Source organism: Tiliqua scincoides, chromosome 11, assembly GCF_035046505.1.
Source record: "Tiliqua scincoides isolate rTilSci1 chromosome 11, rTilSci1.hap2, whole genome shotgun sequence".
In the NCBI taxonomy this organism is placed as follows: domain Eukaryota; kingdom Metazoa; phylum Chordata; class Lepidosauria; order Squamata; family Scincidae; genus Tiliqua; species Tiliqua scincoides.
In genome coordinates this window covers 15,370,271-15,385,659 of record NC_089831.1, presented here as the reverse complement: position 1 = coordinate 15,385,659, position 15,389 = coordinate 15,370,271, and the positions used below count along the sequence as shown (strand labels likewise).

Below are 15,389 nucleotides of genomic sequence, written 5' to 3'. Positions count from 1 at the left end.
GTGGTAGGTTCCCCATTTTGCTGTCGGGCACTACTTCCTAAATATTTACCAAGTGCCAATCGTGTTGTCTGCATTCACAAGCAAATCAGAGTCTGCTGTATTTAAGAAGTTGCATCAGATTAATTACAGTTGGATTAAAGTTGTGTTCCTCATATACATTCCAAGACCTTGGGATACTAAGCTTCTGTTAGAAACTACCAATTAAGAAAATAATTCTTATGATGGCTAGGGTTCCTTTGTGAGATACCAGATAAGGAAAATCCCCATTCTTATTTTAAACATCAGAAAGTCCAAATAAAGTGCAAGAAAGGCAAATAAGCTGAAGCAGTTGGCAAGAGCTGAGTGATACATAATGACTTGTATGCATAAATCGTGGTTTTGGATTGGTTCCTGTGAAAAAGGAATGGCTTTGAGGTTAGGGCAATGACATTTTTGCTTGGCCCTCATGGAAGGGGAACCCTTTAAAGTTTCTTGGCAGGTGACTTGTCCTAAGAAACACGTTTGCTTATATAATTCAGAACAGGTGTGTCAGACTAGTTTCATACACTGGTCCAAATAGCATTCTTGGCGCCTGTTGAGGGCCGGAAGCAAAACCATTAAGCAGGAGGTGACATTATGCTGATGATGGTGAGAAATAGGCACTTTGTTCTCGCATAGGAACACATTAATTGCAAATGCTAGAAGAGAAAATATGTAAATCTTGTTCATATGTTCAAGATAAGGGGAAGCCCAGTTATCACTCTGGGAGAATCCAGTTATGTTGGCTGCCTTTTCAGCAGAGCTGCTTCTGCTGGGGCATAACTTTGCAACTCAGCAACTGAGAGGTGCTGTGCAGCAGCCCATATGATAATTGGGTTCTCTCAGTGCCTGGGCAGCATCACTGTCTTGGTCTGCACCTTCTACTGTAGAGTTCCTTGCCTTCTGAGGTCTCCTTCCATACCTCCCTCCCAGGACCTCAGTAGAAGCAGAAAGGGCAGCTCTGGGAGAGCCCAATTATAATGTGGGCTGGTGGGCCTTATGTTTTGACACCACTGATTTCGAGACAGAAGAAGTAATTGCATGAATTCAGATTTCCTTTGCTCATTTCTCCTTTCTATTTTCCATTCAGGTGTTTGAACATAACTTGTTGTTGCCTTTGCCAAAATGACCAAGCTGGGATTTCTCCGCTTGTCCTATGAAAAACAGGACACCCTCCTGAAGCTCCTCATCCTGTCGATGGCAGCTGTGCTGTGTATGTTTGAACTTTAAAAGCACCAGAGTTTATGGGGTGGGCAATATAGGCTGTCCAAGTCTTATGCATAATCCTCATGCACAAGTGGCATGTTTCCTGTCTCTGAACTAGATGTTTTATCTGATGGCTGTGACATTTTCTGGTCATTATGCTTCTGTGTGTTTAAGTGCTGTGCATTAATAATGCCTTCTGTTGTGTTCCAGCTTTCTCGACCAGACTGTTTTCTGTTCTAAGATTTGAGAGTGTCATTCATGAATTTGATCCGTAAGTATCAGTACTTACCTCTGCTAGTCCTCTGTGATTTGAGAGTTTGGTTGATCTGCTACATTCAGGCAGAGCTTACGTTGTCTTTCTGCAGTGTATTAAAGAGTTGGCAAAGCAAGTTCTGTAGCAATTATATGGATTCATAAAGGAACTGAGATAACGGGAGTTTTTCCTGCAGGAAATCTTAATTGGGTTTGTCGCTGTGGGTTTTGAGGTAGTGCTGGCATCTGGCCTGTTCATGTCAGAATGGATAATTCTGTATTACTGAATGGTTTTAGGAATGTGAAGAATAAGTCATATAAATTGCCTTTTCTAAAATAATTTGCAAAGCCCTGGGGCTAGTTGAGAATTTCATTCTTCATTGGGCAACCTCCTGATTTTGTATGTGCAACTTTCCTGATTTTAAAAGTAGGCTGTTTCTGAATGCCAATGTGAGGGAGGGTACCAGGATGCAGGTCTCTTGTGTGCTCCCTGGGGCAGCTGTGAGATATAGGAAGCTGGACCAGATGGACCTTTGGCCTGATCAGTGGGGCTCTTTTTATGCTCTTACGAAAATTGGTGGGCTACAGAAAAATGCTTTAAGGGAGATGGTTTCACTGCAGATGTCCAGTAGGTTCCCTGCTGTGAAGGCTGAATTGTTGGTAAAGTATTTGTTTATGCATTAGAAGTGTTTGTGCTTGAATGTAGAGAGGATTTTATTTCCTCGCTGAAACAGTGCTCTGCAATCAAATTGGCACTGATTTTGTGTATTAGATTTGGCAAGTTTCCACAAATGCACCTTAGCTGGTGGCTGAGATTGTAATGTGAGCAGCAGCAAACGCATCCATCCGAAAAGAGGCTTGGTTTTCTGTTTGTTGCAGATATTTTAACTACCGCACAACTCGCTTCCTGGCAGAAGAGGGTTTCTATAAATTCCACAACTGGTTTGATGACAGAGCATGGTACCCTTTGGGGAGGATCATTGGTGGAACTATCTACCCAGGTGAGACTGGCTGCACTTGGAGCATGGGCCCTGTTAGAATAGCTGTAAAAAATCTCACCAATATCACGGAGCCTCTAGGTTGGCAATTTGGAGGGCAGAATCGCCCCTTAGAATCACTTTAGCTTTAGCTCAGCTTTACAAGCTGTTCTCATCTTTGGAAATGTCTACTTTCAGAAAATCTGGGAAAATCACCTCTTCTCTCCCTTTCCCATCTCAGGTTTAATGATCACATCAGCGGCCATTTACCATGTACTGCACTTCTTCCATATTACTATTGACATTCGAAATGTATGCGTTTTTCTGGCCCCACTTTTCTCCTCCTTTACTACCATAGTAACGTATCACCTCACCAAAGAACTCAAGGTAAGAGCAATGGTGGAATATAGCTGCCACTTTTGAGCTTTGCTTTCCAGCTTGTGATTTATTTGTGTGTCACTGCAAAAGCACTGAAGCTGGAATTGTTAGTGTCTAATGTTTCATTACTCATTATTTGCTGCTTAAACAAGGCTGTCAGCAGTTACCTTGGGGCACAAGGCCTCTCATCCACCTACTGTGAAGCTACAGTAATTTTGCACACAAACAAGACACTTCCCATTGCTGGCCTTGTTATGCAGAGGTAGGAAGTCATACAGTCTTGCAAATCTTGCCCTGTTTGGATATTAAAGTGGGTACCTTGTTGAAGAGGGAAATGGTATTGGGAAGGCTTGTGTTTATGTATCTTGAACAGTCTCATCACTTAAGACTAGTCTGTTTCTAAGTAATTTACAAAGTTCCAGTGTATCTCTGGGCACAAATTGTCCAGATGTTCAGCAAGCTGATGGTCACTGTGTTCTAGCAATCAACCCCAACTTTTGACGTGTTAAAATATTATGTGAACTTTAAACGTATCAGGCACATTATCAATGGTCAGGTTGAAAAGTCATGCACTTTTGTTGCCTATGGATTCCAGTGTTTGACAACTGAGAAAAACTGACTTTTTTTGACCAAGCCTCTCTTGTCTGTAGCGCAATCCTATGCATGTTTACTAAGAACATTTTGTTAAAGACCTTGGTGTATGTTGTTATTTCTTGCTAGGATGCAGGGGCAGGTCTCTTGGCAGCTGCAATGATCGCTGTGGTACCCGGTTACATCTCTCGATCTGTTGCTGGGTCTTATGACAATGAAGGTGAGGCTGCCTTTTATAGCTCCCTCCGTGCATATAGCAGGGAATTGTTTGGTGGTTTTTAACTCCTGCTGACTAGGAGTAGAGGCACTTCTTAAATCAGTGGCTCTTTTATGTTTAGCAAGAGCAAGTGTCCCTATACACCCTGACATAGCATCCCTCCCAATGGGTTGCTGGTGTTTCTTTCTACATTGCAAGTCAAAGTATAGCAAAGTAACTAAAACATTCTTTTTCTTATTATGCAGTCTTACGTAAAATTATTAAAAGTATTCATATACTGCTATTCAACAAAAGTTCACAAAGTGGTTTGTCAAATAATTAAATGGCTTCTTGTCCCAGAAGGGTTCACAATCTAAAAAAGATGCAGAAGAGCATTAACAATTAGCCACTAGAAGAGAGACTGTGCTGGGGTGAAAAGGGTCAGTCACTCTCCCCCCCACGCTTATATATAAGAGGAGCACCACTTGAAAAAAGTGCCTCTTGCCCAGTTAGCAGGGGATAAATGGGTCCCAAATCCTTTTGCAATTGTTTTACAATACAAAAGAATATGAATTACACAATTCGATTTTTGTTGAGTCACACTCTTGTAGTTCTATGTATTCAGTGAACTGAGTAGTTTCACCATGTCTTTCACTAACCCTGTAATTGTTGGGTTTGCCATGAGGGAATTATGTAGCCATTAATAGATTAAAAACTAAACAGTCAGAGAAGAAAGGTGAATAACTCAAACAACTGGATATAGTTTGCTAGATGGAGCAGGTTAGTGAACAGTGTTGTGTGTTTGGCCTGGGACAGTCCTCCAGGTTTAACTCTTGTACTTCTTACCATCCCCAGGTATTGCTATATTTTGTATGCTTCTGACCTACTATATGTGGATCAAAGCTGTGAAGACAGGCTCCATTTATTGGGCAGCAATGTGTGCACTTGCCTATTTTTACATGGTAAGCAAAAGCTTTCAGCAGTGCTTTTAATTTCTTGAACAGCATGTCCACCATGTCAGAAGTTGGAGCTGCTCTGGCATTATCAGCTAGAGCAGTGAAATTTCACCTACAACCATCTCCTATGTCTTGCACTCCTTAAAACAAGATAATTCTATTCTCTGCCACCCCCCTGTCCGAAGTTATTCAGAGAATTGTGGTTTTGTGCAGGAGTCTAGTATTACTAGTAAAGAAATCTCAGCACTGTTTCAGAACTATAGTTCCTTGCTCCATGCTGGTGCCATGATAGTCTAACTGATTAGTAAGCCAGGACATTCCCCGACCCCACCACCATGTCGAACCATATCTCTAGCATGAACTTATGGGGTGGCCTTAGGCAAGATTGTGGCTGTAAGCATGGGTAGTGGACACTTACTTTTTATGCTTATTCAACTGTAGTCTGTTTAGCTGTTCCATTAGGTGTGCTAATCAGTTCCATAAAATCATGCACTTTTAGTATGGAGGGCAGGGGCAATTCTAGACTTTGAGATTTTTTTTTTAAAGGAAGTACTTTGGTTTGTGAGGCAAGCCAACTTTCTTAGCTGCATATTTTGAAGATGCGATTGTTGCGTCCTTTTTTTCTCCCCAGGTCTCTTCATGGGGTGGCTACGTGTTCTTGATTAATCTCATTCCCCTCCATGTCCTTGTACTGATGCTGACTGGACGTTTCTCCCACCGGATATATGTGGCTTACTGCACAGTATATTGCTTAGGAACCATCCTATCCATGCAGATTTCTTTCGTTGGCTTCCAGGTAAGACATCTGTGTGATCAGTAATTACGGCATTACATGAGGCTCCTTTAGTGGGACATCCTTGCTTATACAGGCAGGAGGGCAGGAGGTCTGGTCTAGAGGGTAGAGCGTCCGTTAGCCCGAAGATAACATCGGAAGGTTGCCAGTTCAAGGACACCGGCAGCTCCCTGAACGACTGAGAATGGCGAGACCTTGAAGCAGCTGACAGGCTGAGCTCAGTGATTCCACCTGCTCTTGGTGTGAGCAAGAAGCGTCTTGGCTGCCCTCCATGTGAGAGATGGAGCTGCTTGTCAGCCTTTGTGGGAGAACTGGAGGCCAGAAGTGAGACCAAACCAGGAAGATCCATTCTGAAATGTTGGTTATTGAAAGAGAGAACCTCTATGATTGTAAAAATCCCCTTGAGGGATTTAGAAACGCCTGCCTATGTAAACTGCCTTGAATAAAGTCTGAGGAGTAATCCAATGACCAGAAAGGCGGTACACAAATACCTAGTTATTATTATACGGTACTGAAAGAGAGCCACTGGGAAGAATACATGGAACTAATATTGCTCAGTTGTCACCTTTTAATAATGTGTTTACAGGAAGAGAAGATCATATTCTCTATGCTAGCCGCAGAACAGTTTTGTGGTGTTTCTGGGCTTTCTGAAATCTTCTGGCTCTGTCTAAATCACTTTGCGCTGTTGGGTTGGGTTGGAAGATATAGGAAAGAAAAAAAGGCAAATATGTCACAGACAGGAAGTGGAAAAGGTTAGTGAATAAACTTTTGTGGCTGTCAGATTTGTCTATATACTCGGTGCGGCTGAGATTGCTGATACATTCTTTACTGTAGGATGCAGAAGGGCTTGTGATCTCTGGGAATGTTGGCAGGAGACAAATTATTTAATTGTTGCCAAATATAGCTTAACTGTGTCTGTCAATTCTTTCTTGCAGCCTGTGCTGTCATCTGAACACATGGCTGCATTGGGTGTATTTGGCCTATGCCAGATCCATGCCTTTGTGGACTATCTGCGCAGCAAGCTGAACCCTCAGCAGTTTGAGATTCTCTTCAGGAGTGTCATCTCTCTGGTTGGGTTTGCCCTCCTAACAATCGGTGCTGTTCTGATGCTGACAGGTGTGAGAATACTGAGATGTTTGTGATTTCAACTTCTTACTGTTTTATAAGAACACCAGTCTGATGGACTAGATAGAACAAGCTTTCTCTTACTCGGTGCTGGCACCAGCTTGCCAGGGTTCCCGGACAATGCCCTACACACCTTGTAGCGCCTACCTGCTGACAACATATTGGGCACTACCACTGCCCACAAAACTGAGGGTTCACTGGTCGGCCAGCTGGGACTTCTGTGGGATATAGTTCCTCAGCCATTTCTCGCTTGACCAAGCTCTGGTACCATTCCTGCTCTTTAATAGAGTATTTCTCAACCTTTTAAAATTTTGTATTATTGAATCTTCATATAGAAATGATTTTATGTGGGGTCCTTTATGTAGGCATTGATTGTACTGTCATAAACAAAGCAGAAGTGACTTCCCTATAAATATTTTAACACAAACCTTATTGCTTGCTGTGTTATCCATATGCAAACATACATCTCTCTCTCTCTCTTCTGCCAGGAAAAATCTCCCCATGGACTGGCCGCTTCTACTCACTATTGGATCCTTCCTATGCAAAGAATAATATTCCTATCATTGCTTCAGTATCTGAGCATCAGCCTACTACCTGGTCCTCTTACTATTTTGACCTGCAACTTCTTGTTTTCATGTTTCCAGGTAAGTATAGTGTAAATGCTTTAATTTATGTAGCTGATAATGTTTTTTTAGAAACCTTGTGTTGGATTCTTCAGGAAAGAAGTACTGGTCTTAAAAACCAATAGCCTTACACAGATGATAAAGAGCTAATTGATAACTGAGGGCTTTGCTGAGAAGAAAAGTTCAGGCATGTGTCAAAAAAGACCCAGAGTTGGTTTGAAGATGCCTGTATGGCCTTCTGAATATATCAGTTGGCTAACCTTAATGTATGTCTTTTATACACAGTTGCTTTGCAATAGGCTTTATGTTTGCATAGAAAGTACTAGGCCAGCAGCTGACCCATCTCTCCCTCCCTTACAGTTGGACTGTATTACTGTTTCAGTAACCTGTCAGATGCCCGCATTTTTATCATCATGTATGGTGTGACCAGCATGTACTTCTCTGCTGTGATGGTAAGTACCGAATATAGGAGGAATTACAGAATTAGATCAGCTTGGGAATAAATGAATAAAGCATTGTAGCTTTTCCTATTTTATTTCAGCAATCTGCAGTGTACAGGGAAGCTTCATCTGAGAGCTGGTAGTGGCTAAGAGATGGAACTGTGAATCTCTTTGCAAGACTGTTTCCTATCTGCAGTATGGGGATAATAATGCTTGCCTACCTTAAAGGCTTGTTGAAAGGGCAACATCAAGATAATATACGAAAAGCACTTTACACACTCAGAAAGCACTGTAAATGCATACTATGAATAGGAACTAATTTTGGAATTCTAATACAACAGTATAAAATATCCAAACCTGTGTTTTATGCCCAGTAAATGAATAAAAGAGCAGTAATGGTGAAGAAGGGATATTATTTCTTAGGGTGAAGCTTGTGTAGGGAGTGCAAGTCAAGCTCCACATCTGACTATGCTTTCAATTTAACATTCCACTGTATCAGTTTATGGATTGAGTGTTGTGGGAGACTTGTCGTCTTCACCATTGTGGACTCTGAAACACAACATTTGAAGTGTTAATGGAATGCTTTAATCTCTTCGCTGTCCCCTCAAGTTTTGTGTCACCAGTATTGTAGCCAGATGTTCATAGTGGCTGTCTTAACAGGTCCGTCTTATGCTGGTATTGGCCCCAGTTATGTGCATTCTCTCTGGCATTGGGGTATCTCAAGTGTTGTCAACCTACATGAAAAACCTGGATATCAGCCGACCGGACAAGAAGTCAAAAAAGCAACAGGATTCTACTTATCCCATCAAAAATGAAGTGAGTAACTGTGTGAAAATGGGACAGATAGAAGAGTAGCATAGTGAGCTGGAAGGAGATGTTGTAGGGGTTAGGTTGGTGTAGGCTCTGCTGAGTAACATTTGCAGAGCACTTCTTCTGTTGAAGCTTAGGTAGCTTCAATGTGTTTCTTAAATGTGTTCCCATTTTTAAAAGTGTGGTGTTGGTTATCCAGCTGATTGTTGTTCTTGCTTCCCTAGGTTGCCAGTGGCATGATCCTAGTCATGGCTTTCTTCTTGATCACCTACACTTTTCATTCAACTTGGGTCACTAGTGAAGCCTACTCCTCTCCCTCTATTGTTCTGTCTGCTCGTGGCGGTGATGGCAGCAGAATAATTTTTGATGACTTCAGGGAGGCTTACTACTGGCTCCGTCACAATACACCAGAGGCAAGTATCTCTGAGCTGAACTCATTTTAGCTACAGTGGAGAGGCTGGAATGCTGATAGGCTTAAAAGAGTAGCAGATGTTTTTTACCTTTGTGGTGAACAAGGCATAGTCTGAAGCCTCTTTATCCATTTTGGGTGTTTTGGAATTCACTCCCAAGACTTCTGGGTATATTTTAGGGTACACTAGAATATAAGAATCTGATTGGATTTTCAGCCTCTACCCATCTGCTGGTTAATTCATAAAGCCACTATACAATGGGTTCATTGCACATTCTGGAGTTTGGGCTAATGTCCTTGGCATTGCTTGCTATGTAACACTGTCCGAATGCATGCTGCCACTAATTGCCTTGGAGGAAAAACAGTGGTCAGTTTTGATCTTGTCTCCAGAATGTTTTGCTAAATATTTAATGAAACATGCACCAGTCTTGGCAATGAAATCAAACTAGCTTCCCCCCAGCTCTCGACTCGCAGTGTAGAAAATGAGCTAGCACTTGGGGACGTTCTGGTGAAATTTATCCCAGTACTCGGTAAATACGCTGTTCAGACTTTCAATTTTCAAATAATCTAAAATAACATTGGTAAAACTTCCAGTCGCAAGCAGAACTTTTTTTAATGCAAACATTTTATAATTACAAAAAATGTATCAATGTGTACGTTGGACCAAGAAGCAATGGCAAATTGCAATCAAACTATTTCTGTAGCCACTTATTTCAAATTGGCTCATATGCGTATAGTACCCATTGTGGATGTTAATTCATAGCAAGTATGTTAAATGCTGCTTTTTCTGTTTGAGCTCAGGATGCGAAGGTGATGTCCTGGTGGGATTATGGGTATCAGATAACGGCCATGGCAAACCGAACAATTCTTGTGGATAACAACACCTGGAATAACACTCACATTTCCCGCGTTGGTCAGGTGGGTGAAGTTGTTTTGCGAGTCCCTAGCTTTTCTTCATAGAAATCTAGAGAACTTGTAATGGTATTTTCTCAAGTCATACAACAAATAATCTTTTATACTTGCTATGAAGGAGTTAGACCTTTTAGTTCATATTAATAGTTCATAGCAAGTATGGCAGTTGAGGTACTGTGACTCTATAAGCTGCTGTTGGTTCCATTTTCAGGCCATGGCATCTACGGAAGAGCGAGCGTATGAGATTATGAGGGAGCTGGATGTCAGCTATGTGCTGGTAATATTCGGAGGCCTGACTGGATATTCCTCAGATGGTAATCCTCTGCTTCCATTATGCATGGTTTTATACATCCCACAACAGAAACTTGTACAGGATAATGCCCCTTTTCAGATTCAGGACCAACCTATCTAGTTTGCCAGTGGGGTGTGCCCTGCATCCTATGGTGGAGGGGCAGTAACTGGGGCCTTCTTAAGATATTTGGGAACATGTGTTCCCTTATTATGGGGCTGCATTGTGGCTACACTGGAGCTGTTGGATACGATTGGGCCCTCAGTTATATGGGGCCCAAGTAATATAACTTGTTTTGTGGTAAGGGACATAATACGGTTTGCATATGCTACAGCAGTGTACATGCTAGGAAATTCTTCCTTATGCCATTTTTGCTTTATGAATGAATTGCCCAGTGGTGGCCCTTGATCATCAGGCAAGGGTTTTTCAGCTCTTGAGGGATGTGGTTGGTTTGGCAACTGACAGCTGACAACTCAGCCCAATCCTTTCCACACTTTCCTGGGAGTAAGCCCCATTGACTCTAATGGGACTTACTTATTAGTAGACATGCATAGGATTGGGCTGAGTGTCCACCTTGCCAGGCCTCCAGTAGGCACATTAATATATTCAGTGTGACCTGTTCTGTCCTGATGGCTGATTTTGGAGGAGACTCACTTAGCACGGCATTCTCCTCTTGTAGATATCAACAAATTTCTGTGGATGGTACGAATTGGTGGAAGCACAGACACCGGCAAACACATAAAGGAGCATGATTACTACACGCCAACAGGAGAGTTCCGTGTGGATAGGGAAGGCTCCCCTGTCCTGCTTAACTGTCTCATGTATAAGATGTGCTATTACCGCTTTGGACAGGTTTACACAGAAGCCAGTGAGTGACTTTCATCTTAAGTGTTTTGGAATGGGAATCAGAAATGTTGCCTGGGATTTTGGAAGGATCCCTTTTGCTCTCAGTGTCTGGTTTTCTCTGTCAAATAACTAAGGTGTCAGACTTCCAATCACAGTTGGATTGCGGTCAGGAGGGAAATCGGAGGCATGCCTGGGGGGTGGGCAACAGAGCAAATGCCCCGGAGGCCACGCCTTTGGGGGAGCCACCAGCCTCGTCCCCTATTGCCCATTTTTTTAAAGATTTTTATTTCTTTTATTATTCTTTATTATTTATTTTATTTATTAATCTTATGTATATATATTTTATTATTCTTTATTCTTTATTATTCTTTATTATTATTTTCTTTTCTATTATTCCTTTTCTTTTAAAAAAGGAAAAAAGCCCAAGTCTGCCTCTGGGGGAAATGTTGCTTTGCACAGTAACCCATTTGCTTTGCTTCCTCCTCTTAAGCCTGATACTGTGTATGGCTTCAGTGGAAGACTGGCCAGGAAAAAAGTATACATCTGCGATACTCTGAATGACCCAAAGTGTTGCTAACTCAAAAGGGGTGTGTTTTTCAGGATGGAATAGTAAAATTAGTGGGGTCGGGAGGTGCTGTTGGAACTGGCTCAAACTACTTTGGATCAACACTTGCTCTCCCATTGTTTCTAGAACGCCCTCCAGGTTATGACAGAGTGAGAAACGCTGAGATCGGCAACAAGGATTTTGAGCTTGATGTCCTGGAGGAGGCATACACCACAGAACATTGGCTTGTTCGAATATACAAAGTAAGCAAGATCTGTTTCCTGACTGAGAGCAGCGAGAGGTGAAAATATCTGGGCCATGTACATTGTTCTGGGCATGTGGGTGAAATCCTAAGTTGCCTGGATTCAGCAAGGACAGATAGTTTGGTTATGGTTGGGTACATGCAGGCTCCTGACAATACAAAAAGTGCTGAACTTCGTAGTAGATCTGGGAAATGATTTAAACTGAGCACCCTCAGAGAAAAGTGTAGAGCTCATTGGTAAACAGGAAGAAATGGATCTCTGAAGCAACTTGCCTGGGTGGTAGGCTTTGCAACAATTGCTTGGCTGCAGACTATCAGTTGAAATCGGTAGGCTTCAGGATCCCTAATTTTACATAGGATTTACTGAGATGGGGGGCCTTTTCCCCTGATGAAATTGAACTGTGGAAAGCTGAACAGACTAATTTTATCTTAACAGGTAAAGGACTTGGATAATCGTGGATTGTCAAGAACTTAAGTTGCCTTCGGCTGTACCACAACGAGCACTGACCAAGCCTTTGCCTGTGAAGAAGTGTTTTTTATACTGTTTGTCAGTAAGAAGTTGGGATTTAATCACCTGAGAAATGCCGTCCTCATTCATTGAGGTCCGTATTAGATGGAATGATTTTTTATAAATACGAACCACCTACCAAATCAGAAATAGTAGCTTTATGATGGGATAATTAAACAAAGAGGGGGTGTGGAAAAGGGTGTGTGCACTCATTCATTGATCACCTTCCTACACCACATGCATTAATGTTCCAGGTCTTGTATTTTAAGCTCTATGTGGTATGAAGTACTTATGCCAAGAAGAAAATTTCCTCCAGCTTCGTTGGTTTAATGTAGGTTCCCTGTTTATAAAAGATGTATATAATTTAGCACCCAGTAGTCCTTTTTAATAGATCCAGATTGTGTTGGTTTGGAGAACTATCTTTACCACAGAAGATGCCTGCTATTCATTTTTGGAAGTCATGAAACATGTTTGAATTAAGGAAAGCTCTGGAGAGGAGTTATGCTGTTTAAAATTGCTCACATCTCCTTCTGGATACTTCGCAGATTTTAATTTTCAAACCGCTGGGTACCCCTTTACAGCCCAAGGTGTGTTGTACTGGGCATCCACACATGACAACCATATGGTTCATTTGATTCACAAGTCCATGAGTGGAGGAAGAAAACTGACTGGATCATACAACTTTGCCATGTGAGAGGCTAACACATCAAGTTTTACAGTATGCCTCCCAAAAATGGTTCATAGAACTTTAGTAGAAGTTCTTGTGCTACTGTCTCTTAGGCTGTTTTTTGTGCCTACGTTATATACGAATGCATGTACATGAAGATGGGGTTTCACGTTATATCATAGTTTAAGAGTAAGAGAAAAGAGTCCATTAACTTGGAAACGAACAGGGCCACCATTCTAAACTGAGAGATCAGCAGTGTCAACTTAAGGGTTTTAGGGAGCAGGAATTTATATTTAGTCTTCATATATTTTCATAAGGTGACTTTCCTCTCAGACCACTATGGAAAGCTTATGATTTTTACAGTAGCCAGGACCTGCTCTACTACAAGGCAGAGGTTGTACTTACACAACACTATGCAAACAAGCAAGATTGCAGGGTGGTAACCTACCTCAAAATACAACTGTGTCTGGTAAATTACAGGAGTGAATATGGTAGTGATTGCATGGTGTGACAAAAGAGAATCTGTAACCAGGCTGACATGCTGCTATAGCAAGCATGATTCTACTCTGTGAGTTAAGAAACTGACTTCTACTGAGTCAGATGTTAAATCTGTCCACCTTAGTACTGTCTTCACTGACTGGCAGTAGTACAGCAGAACTTCTGAGAGGTGTTTTTCCTGATCCTACCTGGAGAATGCCACATTGACCCTGAGACTGTCTGTATGGAAAAAGTAGGTGTTCTAGCACTAAGCTAAGGCCTTTTATCATCCTGCTTCTAGAAATCTGTGGGTCTGAAATGCCATAAGACTGGTGTACTCATGCCTAATATAAAGAAAAACACCTTGTTTAAAAAAAGAGCCCAAAAGGACATGAATAGAAAGGAGCATATGAGAGGTATGGCACAGCTTTGCAAAAAATGTTCAGTGACCAACTAGTCCACAACGGCTTCTGCCAAAATCTGAGGTTTTATGTAGATTTAATTAGATCAGCCTTTACACCTGCTAAGGTGCAAAGAGGACCTGAATTTAACCAAGGGATAATGAGGAAAAATATGCAAAAATGGCTGTCTCCTTTGTTTTGTTTTTAATATAAAATGTAGCAATTACCTATCTGTTCCCAGTACTGCAATATACAGGTGTCCCCTGCAAGACAGAGAACAGAAGAGAAACATGCTAATCTGTTAACAGAGCAGGAGTTTAATATTAGGTGACGCACTAGGTCAGCAGAAGCCGAACTGAGCACTACATCCTAATAATGGGAGAGCTTGAATCTTTCCCGTCCCCTTTTAAGTTCCATCTTCAAGTAATTTGTCCCAAGAGCCTTTTTTGAGCCTGCTGGTAACAGACTAACGGTGCAAACCTATAAATATGTGTGCAGAAGTAAACCCTGTTGAACTCAATTAGGTTTATGGTCCAGTAAATGTGCATAAGATTATAGCGCACTATTACAATTTTATGCTTGCTTGGGTGTAACCTCTGAACTCGGAGTTTCCTTCTGAGTAGATAGGTATAGGATTGCACTGTAGGTGCAATAGCCCTGTGAGAGTATCCATCTGGAATTCTGGAAAGGAGGAGTAAAGCTAGGGCAAGAACAGTCATGTGTAAGGTATTCTAGGTGTATCAGACACATTAGCATAGCACTTGCTATGTGGATAGGGAACATATAGTTGCCAGTTGAGAATGCACACTTGCTTACAGGTCAAGATAAATAGGGAAATCTTGATTATCAATAGTGCAAAAAGCACAAGGAAGCATTTCTCATTACTGTGTGTGTGTATATGTATATGTGTGTGTGTATGTATATATATGTATATGTGCGATTATTCTGAAATCCAGACAAATCCAAAATACAGGCACCTTCCTGTCCCAACCTGTCTGGATTAGGGATACCAAGGGCCCAGTCCTATCCAGCTTTTCAGCACTGCCACAGCCATGTCAACCAGGCGTGTGCTGCATCCTGAGGTGGAAAGGCAGTCATGGAGACCTACTCAAGGTAGGGAAACATTTGTTCCCTTACCTCAGGGTTGTGATGCGATGGCATTGAAAAGTTGGATGGGATTGGGGCCTCCAATCTATATCTGATGACCAGAGTGGGGGCTAAGCCTCCTTGAACACAGGGGAGTTTCCTGGGGCAGCGGTGGGCAAACATTTTGGCAGGAGGGCCACATCTTTCTGATACTGGCAGGAGCCAGGGAAAAAAAGAATTTACATTTCAAATTTGAATAAATTACACAAGTGAATGCATTAGAGACAGAACTTATATGAATGAATGAATTTTGCTGAGCCTATTTATGATACACGTGAGGACTGTAATACAGGCATGCAGAACCACATGAGAAATATGAGCTGTTTGCCACATGCCTCTTGCACAGTGAAACCATCCAGACCAAGCCAGAAACACCTGGAGCCACAAATTGTTCAGAGGCAATGGGGGGGGGGGGTGTTGAATTATGCCCAGGGAAAAGCAGAGAACACGTGGAGACTATAAAAGGCCTTGCTCTGACTCAGCCCACAACTCATGGCCAGCGGTCCAGTGGGCAGGCGTGGGCCAGCATGACCTCTGTCTTGGACAGGCCAGAGGCCCATTGG

General features: G+C 42.0%; 1 protein-coding gene across 1 annotated transcript in view; it reads left to right on the top strand.

The window, feature by feature from the left end:
* STT3A (STT3 oligosaccharyltransferase complex catalytic subunit A) overlaps positions 1-12,332 on the top strand; it is a 14,459-nt gene extending 2,127 nt beyond the window's left edge. The window contains exons 3-19 of the mRNA XM_066639265.1: positions 1,109-1,231; positions 1,435-1,495; positions 2,356-2,477; positions 2,695-2,840; positions 3,552-3,642; positions 4,474-4,580; positions 5,206-5,370; positions 6,303-6,483; positions 6,981-7,136; positions 7,476-7,567; positions 8,216-8,371; positions 8,590-8,778; positions 9,576-9,692; positions 9,898-10,000; positions 10,655-10,843; positions 11,513-11,628; positions 12,064-12,332. Of these exons, the coding sequence (XP_066495362.1) occupies positions 1,144-1,231; positions 1,435-1,495; positions 2,356-2,477; positions 2,695-2,840; positions 3,552-3,642; positions 4,474-4,580; positions 5,206-5,370; positions 6,303-6,483; positions 6,981-7,136; positions 7,476-7,567; positions 8,216-8,371; positions 8,590-8,778; positions 9,576-9,692; positions 9,898-10,000; positions 10,655-10,843; positions 11,513-11,628; positions 12,064-12,102 (2,118 nt within the window). The 5' untranslated portion in view covers positions 1,109-1,143 and the 3' untranslated portion in view covers positions 12,103-12,332. The remainder of the gene's footprint in view (positions 1-1,108; positions 1,232-1,434; positions 1,496-2,355; positions 2,478-2,694; positions 2,841-3,551; positions 3,643-4,473; positions 4,581-5,205; positions 5,371-6,302; positions 6,484-6,980; positions 7,137-7,475; positions 7,568-8,215; positions 8,372-8,589; positions 8,779-9,575; positions 9,693-9,897; positions 10,001-10,654; positions 10,844-11,512; positions 11,629-12,063) is intronic.
* Positions 12,333-15,389: the final 3,057 nt, after the last annotated feature.